At 35.1% G+C, this 23,594-nt stretch overlaps 1 protein-coding gene across 1 annotated transcript in view; it reads right to left on the reverse strand.

Annotated features, from left to right (window-relative positions):
• Window positions 1-3,559: 3,559 nt before the first annotated feature.
• LOC123548728 (C-Maf-inducing protein-like) overlaps window positions 3,560-23,594 on the reverse strand; it is a 123,044-nt gene continuing 103,009 nt past the window's right edge. Inside the window, exons 16-18 of the mRNA XM_053546850.1 lie at window positions 9,382-9,532; window positions 8,765-8,835; window positions 3,560-5,304 (exon numbers count right to left, since the gene is read on the reverse strand). Coding sequence (XP_053402825.1) covers window positions 5,251-5,304; window positions 8,765-8,835; window positions 9,382-9,532 — 276 coding nt within the window. The 3' untranslated portion in view covers window positions 3,560-5,250. The remainder of the gene's footprint in view (window positions 5,305-8,764; window positions 8,836-9,381; window positions 9,533-23,594) is intronic.

Genomic DNA, 23,594 nt, shown 5'->3' on the forward strand with positions numbered 1-23,594 from the left:
ACTTAAAAAAGTGCTTTGATGAATGTTACAAGAACAAATTATATTTAAAAATATTACACTGTCCCAGTACACACACAGCAACTGTTACTTACAGTTTACCCAAAACCTGTCTACAAGTGTGATATAGAGGATATTCATTTCTTTTCTGTGCAAGATAAAAAATACATTTTTCACTTTGAGAAATACCACATAAAATGATTTTGTGTGGTGGAAATATTAAATCTGGATCTCCTCAATGCAAGATAAGTTTGATCTTACATGAATATTTATAACAAATATGTTTCCTTTTTATTCCACATCTTTTCAACGATTTATTTTATAAACCCCACTCCCGATTTCAGCACAACTTCAACATTGCAATGTTTTTGTGCAAGGAAATGTAGCTATTCCATGTAATTTATAGATTTCTGTTTGATTTCTGATAAGGAATTCAGAACATCTAAGACTCTGAAGGAGATTATTGTTGATCAAAGACAGGAAATATCAATAAAATATTCTAACATTCCTATGAAATATACACACTGGAAATTGGACTGAATACAGTGAATTTATAAGGACATAATCCCTACTCATATTCTAGTAAATCACTGAGAACAGCACTGAATACAGTGAACTTATTACGACATAATCCCCTATCATATTTCAGTAAACCACTGTAAAACATGAAATAAGCATTTATTTACATCTTTCAAAGTATTTCGGTAGTGGACCCATAACTACAACTTTGATTACACAGGCGATTTTGACCTTTTCAGATTGTTGTGAAAAGTCATGAGCTTCTATGAGGTATGTTAACGGACAATTAATGCCAAATACCAATCTACACAATCACACAGAAATTGACGATGGACATAATGTGCCCACTCATCTCATCTGCTTACTACTATGAATTTGTGTCATAAAATCACACTCTACATTCAAATTCTGCAAACTATCTGTTTTTCCTAAAAAGCTGTTTTCTCAAATCTATATTTTTAGTTAAAATCATAAGAAACAGAAATCTGCCTCAAAGAAAGTGAAGTGTGACAAGTTATCTTGCTACATCAATACAAAATGTGATATTTACAATATGTTGAAAAAGTTAAAACTGAACATTTATATCATTTAACAAAATCAAGGTAAAGAAATGGCATCTTAAATGTAACAAAACTACAGTAACAACAACAACAACAATAATAATATAAATCATTAATATTTAATGGCACCAGCTACAACAGAATTCAAAATAAAACAAAATATAGTTCATGGGATAGGGACAAGCCTCCAGACATCAAAATCTCAAAATTTTAAAAGCAAAAAGTGTCAAACAAACAATTTAAGTCAAGGTACTGTATGGTATACACTTAAATTCCATATTAAATCATATTTTTATTTAATGAATAACACTTTAGAGATCTTTTCTAGATGTTTTAAGGATAACACAATAGTTTTTCATACATAAACAAGAGCAGCAATGCTCACAACTTAAACTTTTACTTTTACATAAGCAATAAAAATAATAATGGGATCAACAGTGCATCAATTTGCACACCTACCGTAACCCAAACCAATCCCTATTTATCAATCACATGCTGACAAATGATATCAGATAGGACCCACAAATCAAGTCCCAAGGTCTACAGTGCTTTATCAAAATAAGGTTTTAATTTAACATTATTTCATAATCGTGGTATGTCCTAAGTTAAGTTATTCTGTAACCCTTTATCTTATTTTAATGACAACTTGTGCACCAGAAAACTCCCAAACAGTAACCAGCTCGTTTCGCGGTCTCGATATAAGCTGACATAGCAACCCAAGTTTTAGGTTAAAAATCTTTACCGAAAACAAAAAACAAAATCCGCGATGTTTTAATGTCTACCAGGTAACTACAGTACCTGTCGACTTCCCTTCCAATGACATACCCAATCAATAACTCTGGGTTTCATTGCGAAACCTGTTGTTAATAAGGAAGGACATTATCAATCATACTTCAAAATTTATTTTTTACTTATATTAACAACTGGCACAATGACTGATCTTGAATAAATCCAAAATATAGGATTTTCAAACACACAATTATGGAATAAGATCGTGACAGCCTTACTAGATTTGTTTTATACCCAAACCATTAATGCTCTTATTATCGATTTCAGCATGCATTCAAATGATTAAGTGTCAAGTAATGGATCCAGACAAGCTGCAAGAATGTGCTAGCGAGCACTCCACACTGGTTATCTTACATCGGGATGCTCAATTTATTCAACAAATGAAAGCGTTTTTAATTTTGAATGTATTTCATATCTTAAAGTAATAATTCCGTTATACGTTCCCTTATTAAAAAAAGTAAGAAGTTTTCATTTACCCTTTCCAACCCTTTAATTTGAAACAGACCCATGATCTCTGCTTGCCACGAATTATGGGTATGTAACTTTAGTACATGTCTTACATTTTTTTTAAATATCTCACTTTTTCTGCATGATTTAAAACAAAATTTTACAATAATCAATCTTATTATCAGGCAGTTGATAAAGAACTGGAATAAAAGTCTCAAAACTTGGCCAAACATATTTATATTTGTAGCCCAAAGTTACACAATATACCAGTGCCATGAACTGATATGATCTAAGTCTCGAGGGTTCCCACCAAATTGCCCTGATCCCCAGCGGCTTATGAATCTTGCCTATTTAATTTTGCTGTGTAAGAAATAGCTACCACGTTGACTAAAGTTCAACTAAAAAATTTGGGATTGTAAAATGGCAAAAAACAATTCTAATATGCCTGTCTCTGTTAAAACACTCTTATGCTAGAATGATGTCACGTTAACATGCAGTGACGTCAAAGTTTTTGTTGTGACCAAAAAACAGCGCTTCTATATTTTATCTACTGTTTTAGATTAAGGACATATTTGAATCAAAATATTTTATAGCAAAAAGAGTGTTTTAACACTATTTATACTCTCGGGCGGTAATACCTTGTACAAATAAACTCACTCAGGCTGTGCCCTCATGCAATTATTACGCCCAACATATAACTGCCCATCATGCATAAATAGTATTAAAGCACTTTTGCTATAAATTATTTCTTAAATAAATAAAAAACAAAACATGGCCCCAGTTCCACAAAAAATTTAATTTTTGGAGTTGAGAAACAAACAAACAAAAATCCTTCCCCAAAACTTTAAAATTAAAATTACTCTGTCTGCTTAATTAAACCAGCTATTTTAAGAGATATCTACAAAAATATATGTATCTAATAAGAGCTAATATGAAAATATGGTTATGGCTAAATGGTATGCTCAACTTTAATAAAATAATATGAGCCGCGCCATGAGAAAACCAGCATAGTGGGTTTGCGACCAGCATGGATCCAGACCAGCCTGCGCATCCGCGCAGTCTGGTCAGGATCCATGCTGTTCGCTAACAGTTTCTCCAATTCCAATAGGCTTTAAAAGCGAACAGCATGGATCCTGACCAGACTGCGCGGATGCGCAGGCTGGTCTGGATCCATGCTGGTCGCAAACCCACTATGCTGGTTTTCTCATGGCACGGCTCATATAAAGCAGAGATCGTGTTTTAATGGCTACATATTAAGATCAGTAATTTCCTGAGTTCATAGCCCAAGTGAATTATTTCTTGCTGTATATAACTGATTAATAATATTTTATCATTAAATTCATCAAATACAACACACTAACTTGTATATCTGATTCTGTATTTTTATTAGATATTCATTCCTTGGTCGCTACAAGTTAGTTAGTGACAAACCCTACGGCTGCATCAGCGAAAATTAATAGGATTTTTCGTGTCAGAATATGATGGGCATTATCATCATGTAAAGGAAATGAACACCTGTTGGGGATACATTCATTATTTCAAAGGAAACTAATTCTACAAGAATGATGAAAAAGACAGACATAAAACATTATACTATATTGAATGGTAGATTTATTTCATGGTAATTAATTTTCTATAAATACTTCTCATTTCCTTACAGCAAGTCATTTAAGATGAAGTTCATGCCAAAGTGAAATTACACCAGAAGTTATTTTACTTCAGATCAAAACAATAAAGAGAATACTAAATAGAAATCTTGTATCAGGGCTGAGGTATCTGTTTGTAGCATAAAAGCTTGCAAATGTACTAGATGGTAGACAGCTTGAATGATGATTGTAACACTAATTTTTTACAAAATTTTACCTGGGTACCCTTCTTACCATGCAACCCTTATGGATGAAAACCCTAAATTTTAAAAGTTAAACCATACATTTTAAAAAGAGTTGACTTTTAGCATTGAAAACTCTTATTATCAAAGGGTGAAAATTCGGATTTGAAAGAGCATTGAAAATCTATTTTACACATAGGGCAAACAATAGAATTTTAGAAAGGAATTAAATTAAATTAATTTTAGAGGGTGAAAATCAGGATTTTTGATGGTACCGGTAATCCTCACACCATCAGGGTGTAAAACTCATACTTTAAGGATGAAAGGGTTTACATCATACTACAAGAACACAGAATATTGAATCACAATGAATCACTGATTGCTCAAAATAAAAAAAAATAAAAAGAATTCTGTAGACTGGGCAATGTTCGCAACACTTTAATTTTTGCTATTTTTGTTAATGAAGAGACACAAATTCAAAAATCTTGTTAATAATAAACATTGTCACCAAGAGTGTAACAACCAGAATGAGAGAATCTTTCATAAGAGACATGTATCTGTCGTCTTTAAAATCATGCAAGTGGTGTGAACATTACCTAATCTACATAGAAATTTTCTATTTCGCAAAGCTGCATTTTCATACTGTTGTGAAACATTGTCAAATGATTGTGAAAGCATAATTCTCTGAACCTTTGATGGCAACTATGTATAAACCATTTCAGAAATTGCTGTATAAAATCTATATCATATAATTATTGTTTGTGCGTATTTTGTGTGTACCTCAACAATTTTACCTATGAACTATGAAGTGTACTGTATGTTTTGGATATTTACATATGCCTTTGGCAGGATAACTATGGTAATGTATGTTCAACATAATGAATACTTAACACAAGATTCAGACTACACAAGTTTGAAACATTCACAAATTACTACAGTAATTATGATTTTATGTAACGCCACCTGTCAGTGACCACATGTTTCAGTTTATATTAAGCCAAGCTCAGTGAGCTGAGCGTGTTCAAATTGTTAATGGTGCCAGACTCAGATGAACCCAGCATGTTCAAATTGTTCATGGTGCCAGGCTCAGATGAGCCCAGCGTGGCTTAGTCACCAGGCATCTGTGTATCGAACATCACACTCCTGTAACGCCGGTAACTTCTCCTGAAATATCAAAATACATCTGCTCTTAAACATCTTCAATTTTCATAAGTAGTTACTATAAAATCATTATATTAAGTGGACAAGAATTTTCAAGTTTTGGGGCAAAACGGCTAATTCTATAAAGTTGTGGATTTCAGCTTTTGAACTTAAATTAACAGGTAGTTTATTTGTTTATTGGGTGTATATTTTTTGGACTGACTCATCCAAAACATTTAGCCTCACATGAATATCAGTAAGTTCACTGTACTATGAAATCTTCATACTGATATATTATTTTACCTTGATTGATTTAACTTATGTGAATATCTCTAAGTTCTAGAAATTTAATTATTCAATTATGTTACAATGGTATAAATTCTGAAGTTTTTACCAGAACGCCTTTTTTTCATGAAAACGTGAATTCAAGTTTCAGTTTCAGACCCCTATGTAGGGTACATAACTTCAATCCACAACCAATGAAAATATTTTCACATGATTATTTTAAAAAAAGACAATTATATGTGAAGGTGTTTTCCCCCTAATCTTCTAGTTGTGAAGTTGTCAATCAAGTACCTGATCAAAGAACATTTCTTCCCACAGACGTTTAATCAGTACTGCAATTTTTATATATAACCAGAATACACAAAATTCACATATTATCAGGATAATAGTTTAAATTACATTTTCCTATCTATATATTTTAGATTCAATATTTTTCATACAGATTAATGAGTACAGAAAAAACTATTCATTTTTTTTTAATTTTCCGCATTCCATGCATGTCAATGGTAAACTTTAGAAAAAACTGATGAAACAAGAGCTGTCTGAAGAGAGCAACACTCAACTATTTAACTGCCTTGCCAACAAGGTAACTTAAATGAACTAATACAAAAGTGGTAAAAAGGGTTAATTTTGTAAAAATGCAAAATAGAGTTATGGAACCTGTACAATGCATATCAAATCATCACAGTGAACAAGTATTTGAAGTTTCAATTCAATTCCTTTAGTGGGAAGGAGATACAAACTTAACCAAAAACTGCTCAGCCCAAAAAAAAAAACAGCATAGTTTTGTAAAAAGCAAAACAGAGTTACTGAATCTGTGCATAGCAAGTCTGTTTATTAGTGAACAAGTGTGTGAAGTTTCAATCCATTCCTTCAAGAGTTTACTGAGATACCAGCCTACATACAAAATTTAACCAAATTGAGACGTAGACACAGACATCAACAAATAGATGACTGCAAATATCTAAATATTGCTTCCAATAGTCCAGCTACATAATTAATCTAAGTTTGTAAGCATATAAAGCTTAAATACAAAGGCAAATTAATTTGTCATGTTATTCTGTGGCACTATATATTGGGTATTAATATAAAATTTTCCAGAAATAGATATCAAACTACATGAGATATGGCCAGTGTGTTTAAATTTGGAAGCATGCATGCCAGCCTTAGGAAAAACTGTTTCATGAAATTTATTTTGGCATTGAACTGTAGCATTAATGAAGTAACATTTAATGTAGTAACGAAAACTCTTCAAAGCCATGTCATGACATCTGATTTGACAGACATGACTTTGTTCAGTAAATAGCGACAAATAGTATTATTTTAGTCCCTCAGGTATTTATTTAAATCTTAAAATAACTTCTCTATTTACTATATAGTCTACAGAAATGTGCAAGTCATTCAGAAAGGTCATTAATAGCAGAGTTTGTCTAATAAAACTTCAGGTAATTGAAAACTGAAATTCGCAATAGAAACATGTAAATATATATAGCTTCTAAATACACTTCTGATACAATAAATACTGTTAAATTTGTGTTGTTGTTTTTGTTGGGTTTAACATTGCAGCAAAACATTTCAGGTCATATGTCAACTTTCCAACTTCGATGGTGGAGGAAGATACAGCTGCCCCTCTGTGCATTATTTCATCACAAGTAAGCACCCTGGTAGAACCAACAACCTTCCGCAAACTATGAAGAATTCATTGCCCTGAGTGAGGCTCAAACTCACACTGGTTAGGGGAACACAATTTGAACTCAGCAACCATAAGCACTCAGCCACAGAGGCCACCCACACAGCTGCTTTTTTGTTGGAAGATCAATTTTTGGGTTTGCATTTTTTATTGGTAACATATTAAAATGTTTTTGTTTTTTTTGTCTGAGTTTTCTGTGGGTTGTTGCAACCTCTTGCACTTAGCAAAAATTGAGTTTCCACGAATAAAAGATTTCATAGTACACAGGATTCGTGCACATCTACACTTGGTACTGATCCTTCAAGGTAGTTCAGCTTATTTGATAAACCGGAAGTAATGGCGTAACAACATTTATCCAGAAAACGTAGAATAAAACCTGGATTCGGCATACGGAAATGAAAATCATTATATGAATTTATGGCAAGAGGTAAGTGAACTTATCACAACAGTAACATCACTAAAATGGACCATTGGGGAACTATCTAAACAAAACAGAGAGGTTCTGGCAAGGACTATACACACCAAGCTTGGTGAAGATCAATCAGGTCTTTTTAGCTCTAGCGACTTCTAGAAGGGGTTAAGTGTTACATATTCAACAGAATTAGGAGAAGCACTCATTATAATCCTACTGACAATTTTCGGTCAAGTGCTCTAAGCCGATTTGTTTAATGGTATTCCTATGTTTTAGCTATAGTGGCCTTTAAACGAGGCAAAGTGCCCACATCTGAACAAATTTATGAGAGGATCCTACAATTATGCAACAGAACAAATTTGATTAAGATCTCAAAAGAGGTTCAAGAGAAGACATTGTTGAATAGTTTTTTTCTGATTTTAGCTCTAAATGGGGTAAAGTGTCCCCCCTCCCCTGCTTTGAATAAAAATGAGACAGGACCTTATAGACTAAGCTGGATAAAAGTCCCATCAAGCAGTTCATGAGAAGAAGTTGTTTAAAAGGTTTTTTTTTCTATTTTGAACTCGAGTGACTCCTAAAAGGGGTCAACTATCTGTATCTGAACAAATTTGAGAGAGGACCTTTTACTGATTCTGATCATTATACAGACCAAATATAATGATGATCCATCAAGCAGTTCATGAGAAGAAGTTGTTTAAAGGTGGTTTCTATCAAACACTGAAAGGGGACGTCTGCACCTATCTGTACATGAAAGAGGACTTATAATAATGCCAAGAATAAGTTTGATGAAGATCAATCCATGCAATTCACAAAAGAAGGAGGTTTTTCTACAGTCAGCTTTGGAAGCAAATACACAAAGCTAAACCATCTGAACAAAATTGATGGAGGTCCTTGCCAGGATGCTACTGACCAAGTTTAGTGTAATTCAAGAGTTTCTGAGGACAATATATTTAAGCAATAAATGTTGACACAGACAGCAGGCCATCCACCTATACTAACTGCTCACCCTAAACAAGGTTCAGGTGAGCAAAAAACATTAATACATCCAACTTCGATTATAAAATACAAGATATTTCTATAAATGAAAACAATCTTACTTTCAGTCCCTCAAACACCAGTGCTGAAAGATTTGTGCTGTTCAGATTCAACTTCCGTAAATGTTTGAGTGCTAGAGAAAAATAAAAAACAAAAAATTAATTTTTACACAACTTTCTAAAGAATATTTTATTCATTCACTACACTGAACATAACACCATTGTAATAATATATTCAAACAGAAAAGCATGACATGCTGAAATGATCAACTAATCATGATGAAATGGTTCAGGACAATTTTTGCCTCTTTAATGTATATACTTACCTATTAGGTAGATCAGGTTCTGACAACTGCATTAATATGATTGTAATTTGATAGAATTGTGAAAACTTGAGATTGTTTTTCTTGGAAAAACGTATGTCTAACACCACTTAAAACACAGACATTACAAATTGCCACATAAAAATATTCATAATTTTTACATGTAAACCTGTTAATAACTTCCTTTGTTTGAAACACCTATCTAATCAACCCTGTATTTAACAGCCTGCCAAAGGAAACCTTAAGCCACATGGCAGCTTAAGACTAGTTAAGACTAGTCGATGAGTTAGCTGACTTAAGGCAAAATGATGCTTAATACCGATGTTTAATACAGCAAGCTCAAATGTAAGTACTTACCAGCAAGTGAGCTAAGACCTTTGTCAGAGACAGGTGTCTCACACAGGTTCAGAACCTGAAGCTTGTGTAGATGTTCCGATATTTTCTGTAAACCAACATCACCAAACTGAAATATCAAATAAAAAATTTCTAAGTCCAGATCTAAATAAATCTGCCAGTAAAAAAACAAGATAGAATGGTCGTAAGTTTATTCTTATTTCTGTCTGGAGACCAGTTTCTAAACATCAACATCTGACTCGTTGTTACTGATCATAATACTCAAACTGACCAATGGAAGACAAGTATTTTAGACTGTCTCCAAATTGAAACTGTCAAATTGCCTGGGCAGTTGTACATTAACATTTAAAATTTGACACGCTATGCCTTACACAGTCTGCAGAATCTGAGAATATCAAAACAATATAAAACCTGCACTTGAAAATTCTATGCATTCCCCATATATTGGGGGGTGGGGGGGGGGGAGGGAGTAGTAAATATTAGTTGTTCAAAAGCTCACATGAGCTTATGTTGTACTTTTTTGATGTCTTGCCGATTTTAAATAAATCTTATATTGTCTTATCTTATCTGAATAGTTCTCTCAAAATTTCTTATATCTTGTATTTCATTTAACTGATCATTGGTATAAACTTTTTGACATTAAAATTCCTTTAAGACATCCCTGTTTTTTTTTTTAAAAATCATTGATTACAAATAATTAAAAGATCTGACATAAAAATAATTAAAACCCTATATAGAATTTTCAAAAATAGCACTAACTGGTTAATTCAAAGTTTTCTTTTGTTATTTCTCAATGTCAAGATATTAATTCAATATTTGATACCAAAAAATAAAATGAAGATATTTCAATTTTTCACCCTAAAAATGAACAAGAGCTGTCTGATGACAGCACGCTCGACTATTCGAAGAATTGATTGAAGAATGGGGTCAAAATATTTCCACAGATATTCAGACAAAAGAAATAAATAGATTAGACAAACAATGTTCCTGTATTACTTTGATTTCGATAAGTCTTGCACTAAATGGCAATGTATGAACCAATTTCAAAGTCCAAAAAGGGCCATAATTCAGTCAAAATAGTTATGTACTCTTGCCTACAAATGGAAATCATAATGATAAACAAGTGTTCAAAGTTTGAAAGATATATGTCAAATAGTTTTTACAAAACGTGGACTTGTATGAAAACAGAACCAATTTCAAAGTCCAAAAAGGGCCATAATTCTGCCAAAATAGATGACAGAGTTAGGTACTCTTTCCTACAGATAGAGACTATTATACTTAACAAGTGATAAAAGTTTCAAAGCCATATGTCAAACACTTTACAAAAAATATGAACTGGTACGGAAAACTTAACCAAGATTTCTAAGTCAAAAGGGGCCATAATTCAGTCAAAATCCTTGATGGAGTTATGTACTCTTGCCTATAACTGGATATGGCGATGGTAAACAGATGCTGAAAGTTTCAAAGCTTTATCTTAAAAGACTTTGTCAAAATATGAACTGGTACGAAATATTTACCAAGATTTCTAAGTCAAAAAGGGCCATAATTCAGCCAAAATCCTTGATGGAGTTATGTGCTCTTTCCTATAACTGGACATGGCGATGGTAAACAAGTGATGAATGTTTCAAAGCTTTATCTCAAAAGACTTTGTCAAAATACGAACTGGTACGAAAAACTTAACCAAGATTTCTAAGTCGAAAGGGGCCACAATTCAGCCAAAATCCTTGATGGAATTATGTACTCTTGCCTATAACTGGCCATGGTGATGGTAAACAAGTGTTGAAAGTTTCAAAGCTTCATCTTAAAAGACTTTGTCAAAATATGAACTGGTACGAAAAACTTAACCATGATTTCTAAGTCAAAAGGGGCCATAATTCAGCCAAAATCCTTGATGGAGTTATGTGCTCTTGCCTATAACTGGCCATGGTGATGGTAAACAAGTGTTGAAAGTTTCAAAGCTTTATCTCAAAAGACTTTGTCAAAATGTGGACTGGTACGAAAAACTTAACCAAGGTGTGACGCTGACGCCGACACCGACGTCGATAGTAGGATAGTTTTACTTTTTCTTCGAACAGTCGAGCTAAAAATTCAAGTTGTGATTCAGATATGTTTTACCCAACTAAATTAACTCATATTGTTTCAGAAATGTGTACGTTTTAGTTTTTTTCCCCAAACATACTTCTACCAATGCCCTATTTCTATTTGAATTTAATGATGTTTTAACCAAAGAATGTCTAATATACTATTTGTTTAATGACATAAAAAGTCACTTAACTTCTAAAATAGCAATGACAATGACAACATATCAAGTTAAGATCTCATTTTCACATCAAACCTTTAACAGCAAATTTATAACAAAGTCAAGCGTATGATTTACGAGAAGAACTTCCTGATTACAATATCTGCTATTTTTAGCTTTAAGTTTCAACAATCCATGCTTAAATGCTATAAAACAATGTGGTAATTTGGGTACAACTGTACCTAGAAGTCATAAAACAATTATTGGAACAGCTTAGTGAGAAAATCTAAGGAAAAACTTCACTTGATGATACAAGTATGAAATTTACACTAAATGTTCATCATATGGCCTAGATTCAAAAATGATCGAGGGCCACCTAAAAATCTTCCATTTTCAAGATGGCCGCCAAATTTAAAAATGACTGCCAGAATTGAGGCATTTTTCATAAAATCAGGATCTTTAAGTTTCTAAAATATCGTATTTGTTGGGATATAACATGTTTTTCCCTATCAATTTGTTCCCATAAGCTTATAGTTTTTTTTAATGTTGCTTTTTCCAAATATCGACCCATTTAAGAAGGTCGCCATCTTTAAAATGACCACCAGACTTTTAAATAACGTTCTTTTCGCGGCCAAGTTTGAGTTTTCTACTTTCAGTGTTATAACCATCGCCTAATGATTAGATCCTGGTCCCAGATAAACCAGAAAGCATATTGTAATGATATTGGCCTGAAAAAAAACTACTGTAATATAATATTATATTGAAGGCGGTAAAAGGACAGTCCCTAGGCCTTCTAATTATACATGTATTAGTACATACTTTGTATTAACATACCAAATCCTTAAAATATATCATTGTAAATTTGAGTATCTGTGCTTTTGTTTATGTTTTATTTCCAACACTTGATAATGTCGAAAAGAGTTTAATAGTAGACCTTCTAAACTATGGAATAGCTTTCTCAGATGCGTTGAAAATAAAACTAACTATTTAGTTTTCGTGCGGATAAAACTAATGGTGATGAATACCCCCAGACATCAGCTTACTGTCAACGGAACAGGGTAATTGAAAATAAGATACATTGCTTTGTATATTGTACAGGGAGAAAATGTACAAAGACACACACAAATTGTTGTGCAAAACTGTATAAAATCTTCAAACTCCACTGTTGTACCTTAAAAAGAAGAAAGTAGGTCAAGATCAAGGTCACTGAAAGTCAGTTTTGAAATGTTTGTTCAAAACTGTACAAGTGGTTCGAATTTTATGGCAATATCTTAAAGAAAGAAGAAATTCAGTAGGTCAAGGTCATGGTCAAGGGACCATGTAATCTGCTTTTTAATCTTGTCTTTTGGCATTTTCTGTGATATGCAAACTCCATAACCACAAATCAAATCAAGCCTGCAACATTTTCGTTTATGTCGTCTTGGGAGACCTGTGGGTTTCCGCTTTTTTACTTTATTATATCACCAAGAGTCATCAACTAGTTATACTTAACATATAAAGTATGTTGAAAATTTCACTGTAACTCTGTTCGTATTTGAAACAAATAAAGGGCCACAACATAGTCAACAATCATTCATATGGAACGTGTTTTGCACATGCATAACTACACTTTGTACCAATGATAATAGTGATAACAAGGTGTGATAAAAGTATGGCATACAATAACTGAGAAGTAGCGCGGACATTTTTTTCCATATGTGAAAAACTATGTGAAAAAATAGTTCAAATGGAACATGCTTTGCACATGTAAAATTTGACTTGGTACCAATGGTAATTGCAAGGTTTGATTAAAAGTCTCGAATATGATGACCGACAAATAGCGCGGGCAAAAGTTTTCCATATACATATAAAGAAAGAACAATAAAGAGCCATAACTAGATGAATCAAGGCCTTGAGATGTCTGGTGGTTGCGGGTTTTGCTAGAGTTATTTTCATTTTAAATGCCAATCTATAAATATACACGTATAAGAAACAAATACTAATGTGCCTCATATCTAAGATAACTCTGCCTGACCTTACATGAACAGCTGGAAGTCAGTGATGTAACAATGGGCTGGAATACCTAATCATTGGCAGATCTTACATAATCTAAATGGCCAGTGTGAATAATTAGAGGACGAATAAGAACTGCTTGATCATTGATAATTCATCCGCATTGTTCATGAATGGGACTACTTTGTGTAGCACATGAACAAATTCTTTTGGATGTGATTTGGAATCAAATAAAGAAGATACCTGATTGTCAGAAATACACCTCAACTTTGGTAGCGGGATAAACCCGCAACCAAAAATCATCCAAATGGAACTTGCTTCGCACATGCGCAACTTGGCTTTGTACTGATAATAATTACAAGGTTTGATTGAAAACTGGCAATAATTGCTGAGAAGTAGCGCAGACAAATCCCGTATACAGACGGACGGACCGGAATCCAGAATAGTCCCAATATATCTCGGTATAAACCAATAAGATGATCATAGCACCAAAAGGTGTGCCGATATTGTTTGCAATTTAGATATAAACGGAAATGCGTTTGCTCCATTTAATCACAAAGAAGCCGATAATTGTATATTTGCTCATGCACAGCATGCCTCATTGACAGGAAACCAAACAATTACAATTATAAGCTAGTTCCTGCTATGGCAATGTATTGATGTTTTGTGACTTGCTTAATTGGTCCTCATTCAAAGGCATTGCCATTGTTTCTTGCTTTAACCGGCTGCGACACTGTTTCTGCATTTGTTGGCAAGGGCACGAAATCTGCATGGCAGAAATGGAACATTTGTGAAACAGCTACTGAAGTATTTCATAGTCTCAGTGTTGCCAAATACACAATAACTGAGTAGGAAATGGATACATTAGAACAATTTGTAGTTATATTGTATGCTCGATCAAGCACGGCGTGCAAGGTGGATGAAGCTCGATTTGATTTGGTTGTCCAGAAACAAAGAGTGTATAACATGATTCCACTAAGAAAAGGTACTCTGAAACACTTCATCAAACGAGCATTTTTTGTCTTGGGTAAAGCAGCTGTTACTGTGCAGCAACTGCCGCCTCTGTCAAACTGGGGATGGCTGAAGCAGAAAAATGTGTGGATCCCTTATTGTATGGAAATGTCCGTTATAGCTGAATGCTTCCACATGCTTCAAAAGTGTGGCTGCAAAAGGACTACCTGTACTGGAAGAAATTGCAAGTGCCACCGCTTAGGTCTTTTATGCACAGCAATTTGATGTTGCAACTGTTAAGAAAATGACTACATGCAGTGTATGCATATATTTTATTTGTTTCGATTAGAACGCATTTTCCGATGTGTATAATTTCATGGGTATAGTAAATCAACAGAGATAGTTTCTTAAGGTTTGCATTATAAGAAAATGTTGCTCTTGACTGTGCAAGTGCTCACGCTGACCAGTTTCTTTATCCCCTCGTAGTTTATACAATAGAAAAATGTGGAAACTTCAAGACGCATTTTAAGACGCATTTTCTAAAGATGTTTATTTTGCGTTGAATGTTTAATGTATATTAAACTTATATTGGTTGGTGTGCTTCAGATTTTACCATTGTTCGAAAACAAAACTGCAAGTTATAAAAACTTAATTGTTGAGATGCCTAAAGCCTTGAGCTTAGTTATACAAAATTGATTCCAAATTAAAAGAATATGAATACTGTTACTACAGTTTGGTATTCTGTTCTGAACTGAAACAAAAGTGTATAAATAAAAACAAGGAGCTGCGTTCAATAAACGCTTGATGCTCCCAGTGGCATCCGTTTCGACAGATTTTGCTACTAAGTCCAAAAAGAGGTCATGGTCAAACTGAGGCCAGGTGATATTTGAAGATGAGGAATGGTCACAGGTTACATCTGTATTAGTATCAATTTATTCTTGTAAGGGGTATTGATGCTAGACGAAACGGTCCCATTTGGATAACCAAGAGATGGCCCATATAAAGCAACCTGTCCAAAATTAGGTCACGGTCAAGGTTAAAGTGAAGTCAGGTGATGTCTGAAGATGAGGAATGGTCACAGGTTACATCTGCCTTAGTATCAAGTCATTCTAGTAAGGGGTATTGATGCTAGACGAAACGGCCCCATTTGGTTAACCTCGTATGGACGGACAGACGGACGGACGGACAGCACAGTCACTATATGCCTCCCACATCAGTAGATGCTGGGGGCATAAAAATGTTATCGTTTTAATGTCTTACATGCTTGCCTCAAATAAAGTACTGAAAAGTAAATACAAAATGGCGGCCATTTTGTTTTTACGGCGGCCATCTTGAAAACGACATAATTTTAAGTGGCCCTTGATCTTATGTTAAAGCGCATGCCAGGTAGTTACTGTCCTGCAAATTTGATGCTTGTATCATCAACTGAAGTATTTTTGCAATATTCTGCTCCACTAAATGTGGTAATTTAGATACACCTGTACCAGCTATTAAATGCAACAAAACTGGCATATATTTAGTGTGTAAGAATGCCAATTTTGATTTAAAAACCAGTAAAATATTTCTTACTTTCTCAATAAAATTGAAAAATTCATCAGTTCATGTGAAAATTACAGACGGAATGAATACTTAGTTTTTCAGTGACGAGAGTGTTAAGTATTTTCAGCAAAAAATGGCCCTAAACATACTGGCAAAGGGAGATAATTTATGCTATAAATAATATCTGAAAGGCTTGTGTAGTACATACCATCATCGTATGAGTATAGGTCACACCTTATTTACCGAGATTCTGGTCAGGAAGAACCAATGCGACCTATACATGGCTATAGGATAAGACCACACTTTACCCTGGCTCAAAAAATTTAAAAAATATATCTTTGTTTACACCGAAGATATTCTTACAATGAAGAGAATTCAAAGGGAGTAACTACCTTTGACTTGGGCATAAGACAAGAGCTGTCAGTGGACAGCGTGCTCGACTATTCTCAGTGTTTGATAGTATAATATAAGCAATGACTAAAACTTTAACATTACAATAAGCATATTCCTAGTCGAAAAGGGGCCATAATTCAGTCAAAATGATTAATAGAGTTGCCTCCTCCTTTTTACAGACTGGGGTCATGATGGTAAATAAGTATGCAAAATATGAAAGCAATATCTCAATGGACTTTGAAAATATTTGGGGTGGTACGCAAACTTTAACATTTATTCTAAGTCGAAAAGGGGCCATAATTCAGTCAAAATGCTCGATACAACTGCCTCCTCCTTTTTACAGACTGGGGTCATGATGGTAAACAAGTATGCAAATTATGAAAGCAATATCTCAGTGGACTTTTAAAATATTTGGGATGGTACGCAAACTTTAACATTTATTCTAAGTCGAAAAGGGGCCATAATTCAGTCAAAATGCTTGATAGAGTTGCCTCCTCCTTTTTACAGACTGGGGTCATGATGGTAAACAAGTATGCAAAATATGAAAGCAATATCTCAATGGACTTTGAAAATATTTGGGGTGGTACGCAAACTTTAACATTTATTCTAAGTCGAAAAGGAGCCATAATTCAGTCAAAATGCTTGATACAATTGCCTCCTCCTTTTTACAGACTGGGGTCATGATGATAAACAAGTATGCAAAATATGAAAGCAATATCTCTATGGACTTCGAAAATATTTGGGGTGGTAGGCAAACTTTAGCATTTGTGTGACGCTCATGCTAACACTCACGCCGACGCCGGGGCGAGTAGGGTAGCTCCCCTATTCTTCGAATAGTCGAGCTTAAAAAGTCGGTATTGGGACCCAGCGTCTTAAATGAATTTTGTATAAAACGTTTAGCAAACCCTGTGTAAAACTTTCCCAAAGTTGGTGTTTTCACACATTTTGCAAGTTCATTGAACCAACTTAATTACAAGTTGCTACAACACATAAGTCGATAATTAGGAGATGTTTGAGAAGGTGATGAGATCGAAAAAGTGTTGAGAAGTTTGAGATACCTAGTTTGGACAAAACTTTAAATACCTGTGTTTTCTAAATAAATTCCATTGAAACTGTCAATTTAGTAGTATCTTTACTCACGATTTTTAGGACGTATACTAGAATTCCCTGTATATGAGATGGGCGAAAATTCTCCAAAAAATTGAATCTCTTCAAACTTTGGATATTGAAGGACAATTATCTAAGAAACAAAAATATGCAATAAAAGTCATAGGTCACCAGTATTGACAAGAGGACCATGATGGTCCTGAATCGCTCACCTATCCCCACATGACCCAGTGTTGAACTGAGTACGAAGTCGTTATTTCTATTATTTGACATAGTGACCTAGTTTTTGAGCACATGTGACCTAGATATCATCAAGATAAAAAATTCTGACCAATTTTCATGAAGATCCATTGAAAAATATGACCTCTAGAGAGGTCACAAGGTTTTTCTGATTTGACCTAATGACCTAGTTTTTGAAGGCACGTGACCCACTTCTAAATCTGACCTAGATATCATCAAGGTGAACATTCTGACTTATTTTCATGAAGATCCATTGAGAAATATGGCCTCTAGAGAGGTCACAAGGTTTTTCTATTTTTAGACCTACTGACCTAGTTTTTGACCGCACGTGACCCAGTTTCGAACTTGGCCTAGATATCATCAAGAGGAACATTCTGATCAATTTTCATGAAGATCCATTGAGAAACATGGCCTCTAGAGACGTCACAAGGTTTTTCTATTTTTCGACCTACTGACCTAGTTTTTGACCGCACGTGACCCAGTTTCGAACCTGACCTAGATATTATCAAGGTGAACATTCTCACCAATTTTCATGAAGATCCATTGAGAAATATGGCCTCTAGAGAGGTCACAAGGTTTTTCTATTTTTAGACCTACTGACCTAGTTTTTGACTGCACGTGACCCAGTTTCAAACTTGACCTAGATATCATCAAGGTGAACATTCTGACCAATTTTCATGAAGATCCATTGAGAAATATGGCCTCTAGAGAGGTCACAAGGTTTTTCTATTTTTAGACCTACTGACCTAGTTTTTGACCCCACATGACCCAGTTTCGAACTTGACCTAGATATCATCAAGGTGAACATTCTGACCAATTTTCATGAAGATCCATTGAGAAATATGGCCTCTAGACAGGTCACAAGGTTTTTCTATTTTTAGACCTACTGACCTAGTTTTTGACCGCATGTGACCCAGTTTTGAACTTGACCTAGATATCATCAAGGTGAACATTCTGACTAATTTTCATGAAGATCCATTGAGGAATATGGCCTCTAGAGAGGTCACAAGGTTTTTCTATTTTTAGAACTACTGACCTAGTTTTTGACCCCACGTGACCCAGTTTCGAACTTGACCTAGATATCATCAAGGTGAACATTCTGACCAATTTTCATGAAGATCTCATGAAAAATATGGCCTCTAGAGAGGTCACAAGGTTTTTCTATTTTTAGACCTACTGACCTAGTTTTTGACCGTACGTGACCCAGTTTCGAACCTGACCTAGATATCATCAAGATGAACATTCTGACCAACTTTCATAAAGATCCCATGAAAAATGTGACCTCTAGAGTGGTCACAAGCAAAAGTTTACGCACGCATGAACGCACGCACGCACGGACGGACGACGGACGCCACGCGATCACAAAAGCTCACCTTGTCACTTTGTGACAGGTGAGCTAAAAAAGAATGATCTGCTCTTGAAAATGGCATTTTCCCAAAAATTTCGCCCGAATTCTAGTGTACGCCTTAAAGAAGTGGTTTTCACAACTTTGTTAAAATTACCGGTGCCACGACAATGGCCGACCAATGTCGGGGAAAACCGCATTTCCGTACAAATTTACATGTGTTTTAGATTCCTTTTTTTTTCTGCGACCAATACACAGGTATAAGCATTTTTCTAGAAATCTGTTGATATTTTTCATTGCGTCTTATACACGAATGCGACCTATACTTGTACGATGATGGTACATAGTTACAATAGATGTATGTCAGAACAGCCGTCATTTATTTTAGTGACTACGGACAAACCTGCATATCAAGACCATGTTTAATAGAGTCAAAAATTATCTTCATTTATTCATAAAAAAATACTCTCAACAGGTGACGTTTAGCCAAACATATGGTCCCTAGCACAGACTGGATTGTATATATTGCATTTTGTTACTTATGCTACAGGCTAACACACAAAAATAAATGAAACAAGAGAGTCAAGATGACCCTGAATAGCTCACCTGAGTAATATGAGCCACATGTTTAAAATGGCAAACTGATGCTAAAATATTAGAAAGTAGGTCAAATTCATGGTCACTGAGAGTCAGTTTTAAGATTGGTGTGAAAAACTGTATATGTCATCCAAATTTCAAGGCTGTATCTTAAAAAACAAGAAAGTAGGTCAGTAGGTCAAGGTCACAGTCAAGTGACCCCTAATCACTTCGGGTCATCAGGTCATTATGATTAAGCACTCTAGGAAATATGATTTGATAATTTTTGAAGTATTCATTCCTATATAACTCATATAACAAGTGACCCCCACGTGGGGGGCCTCTTTTCACCCCAGGGGCATAATTTGAACAATCTTGTATGAGATCCACTAGGCAATGCTACATACCCAATATCAAAGGCCTAGGCTTTGAACTTTCAGACAAGAAGATGTTTTCCCCTATAGATATGTCTATGTTAAATTTGGGAACCCTAGGGCTGGGCCTCTTTTCACCCCAGGGGCATAATTTGAACAATTTTGGTAGAGGAACACTAGGCAATGCAACATACCAAATATCAAAAGCCTATGCCATGCAGTTTCAGGCAAGAAGATTTTTAAAGTTGTTTCCTATATAAGTCTATGTAAAACTTGAGACCCCCCGGCGCAGGGCTTCTTTTCACCCTAGGGGCATAATTTGAATAATTTTGGTAGAGGACCACAAGGCAATGCAACATACCAAATATCAAAAGCCTAGGACCTGCAGTTTCAGACAAGAAGATTTTTAAAGTTTCTTCCTATATAAGTCTATGTAAAACCTGAGACACCCCGGGGCAGGGCCTCTTTTCACCCCAGGGTTATAGTTTGAATAATTTTGGTAGAGGACCATAAGGCAATGCTACATACCAAATATCAAAGGCCTAGGTCTTGTGGTTTTAGACAAGAAGATTTTTTAATTCTTTTCCTATATAAGTCTCTGTAAAACCTGTGACTCCCGGGGCGGGGCCTCTTTACACCCCAGGGGCATAATTTGAACAATCATACTAGAGGACCATTAGATGATGTTACATGCTAAATATCAAAGCTCTACGCCTTGCAGTTTTGTACAAGAAGATTTTTAAAGTTTTTCCTTTCGGTTGCCATGGCAACCAGAGTTCTGCATGGAATTCAATCCTTTGAACAATTTTGAAAGGGGGCCACCCAAGGATCATTTCTGTGAAGTTTGGTTTAATTCTGCCCAGTGGTTTTCAAGAAGAAGATTTTTTTAGAAAATGTTGACGGACGGACGACGCACGTCGCACAACGGACATTGAGCAGTCACAAAAGCTCACCATGAGCATTTGGCTCAGGTGAGCTAATAAAAATACAAGGTTTCCATTGAAGTTTGGAAAATATAAACAGCAACAGAATATCAATTCTTGTTAATCGCAGTATCACGAAGGTAACTATGGAGTTGTTAGTATGCAGATTACATAAATCGTGGTTGTTAATTTCTCTATGGAAATTTCATGTGGTAATGCTGTTATGTTAAACATGGTTGCTAATAAAAAATGAAGTCATCTGTAAGGTGAAGGGTTATTACCCTCATGTTTTAATATAACTTACTTGCTTATAACAAGAGGGTCATGATGACCCTGGATCGCTCACCAGAGTAATATGAGCTACATGTTTCAAATGTCAAACTGATGATTTTTAGAAATTTTTTGGAAGATTTTCCAATGTACAATCAAGTAACCCCTTGGGCGGGCCAATTTACCCCGGGGATCATGATTTGAACAAAGTTTGTAAAAGTCTACTAGGAAATGTTACATATCAAATATCTGAGATCTAGGCCTTCTGGATTATTTTTAGCAAATTTATGAAGATTTCCCTATGTACAATCAAGTAACCCCTAGGGCTGGGTCAATTTGACCCTGGAGGGGTCAAGATTTGAACAACTTTTGTAGAGGTCCACTAGGCAATGCTACATGTCCAATATCTAAGCTCTAGGCCTTCTGGTTTATTTTTAGAAATTTTTTGAAGATTTTCCTATGTAAAATCAAGTGACCCCGGGGGTGGGGCAGAGTTGAACAAATTTTGTAGAGGCACTACAATGCTACATTAAATATCTAAGCTCTGGGCCCTTCGGGTTTTTTTTTAAAAAATTTTGAAGTTTTTTCCTATGAAAACAAGTGACCCGGGGGCGGGTCATTTGCCCCCGGGGGACATATTTGAAAAAATTTTTTTGTAAGGTCCACTAGAAATGCTACATGTAAATATCTAAGATCTGGCCTTCGGGTTTTATTTTTAAGATTTTCTAGGTCAATCAATAACCCCATGGGGGGGGGTCAATTTACCCCGGGGTTCTGTTTGAAAAAAATTTTAGAAGCCCCTACTAGGCAATGCACATGTCAAAAAAAAAGCCTAGGCCTTTGGTTTTTTTTTTAGAAATTTTGAAGTTTTTCCCTTTTAAAAATCAAGTGACCCCTGGGCGGGGTCAATTTTTATCCCGGGGGGTCATGATGAAAAAAATTTTGTAGAGGTCCCTAGAATGCAATTTTAAATATCAACTGGGCCTTTTGGGTTTTTATTTTTAGAAATTTTTAAAGATTTTCCTATGAAAAATCAAGTACCCCTGGGCGGGTCATTTTGACCCCGGGGGTCGTTTTTTAAAAACAAATTTTGTAGAGGCCCACTAGGAAATCTACATGTCAAATATCTAAGATCAAGCCTTCTGGTTTTTTTTTAAGTTTTTTTCTACGTACAATCATAACCCCCGGGGCGGGTCAATTCTGACCTCGGGGGTCAGAGTTGAACAAAATTTTGTAAGGTCCATAGGCAATGCTACAGTCAAATATCTAAGCTCTGGGCCTTTTTGGGTTTATTTTTTTTAAAAAATTTAAAGATTTTCCTAAATAAAATCAAGTGACCCCGGGGGCGGGTAAAAATTTGCCCCGGGGGTCTGTTTTGAACAACTTTAGTAGGGTCCATGGGCAATGCACATGTCAAATATCAAAGCTCTAGGCCTTTTTTTTTTGAAAGATGTTTTTTTTAAGATTTCCAGAAAAAATAAAGGACCCCTGGGCGGTCAATTTTGACCCCGGGTCATATTTGTATAAATTTGGTAAGGGGTTTCCACTAGGAAGCTTCACCCAAAAAATTAAGCTTGGGGCTTTTTTTTTTTTAGAAGAAGTTTTTTAAAGTTTTTCCTTTCGGTTTGCCATGCAACCAGATTTCGCATGGAATTAAATTCTTTGAACAATTTTTGTGACTTCACCCGGGAAAAACATTCCTGTGAATTTGGGATAAATTGCCTAGGGGTTTTTATGAGGAGATTCGTTTAAAGTAAAAGTTAGGGATCCGGGAGGGTGACTGATCAAATACTCACCCTACCTTTGGCTCGGTGACTAAAATTAATTGCTTCCTTTTAATAAATACATTTCCCAATATTTCAAAAGCTAAAAGAAATCAAAACTAAGCATCACAAAAGGGTGATAAGTACCCCCCCCCCCCCCCCCCCCCCCGCATGCACGACACAGTACTTTGCAATTTGAGCACACAAGATTGCTATTATGTGGACTTATGTAACATTTATAAAAAAAACAAAGCCCCATAACTAGCAGAATATTTATCTAAAAAATATAACAGCCCCAGCCAACTAGGGTTGGTATGATCATTTGTGTGAATTTCATTAAATGTGTGTAAGGGTTTTTAGATTAGGCGGGCACAAGTTTGCATAGCAGCGTATGTAATAGATGTTAACAAAAACAAAGTCCCATAACTCTGCTTTTTTGTCGCTGAAAGAACCTAAAGCCCCAGCACAACTACGTTGTTTAATGATCACTTGTGTGAAGTTTCA

Source organism: Mercenaria mercenaria, chromosome 6 (assembly GCF_021730395.1).
Source record: "Mercenaria mercenaria strain notata chromosome 6, MADL_Memer_1, whole genome shotgun sequence".
Classification (NCBI taxonomy): Eukaryota; Metazoa; Mollusca; class Bivalvia; order Venerida; family Veneridae; genus Mercenaria; species Mercenaria mercenaria.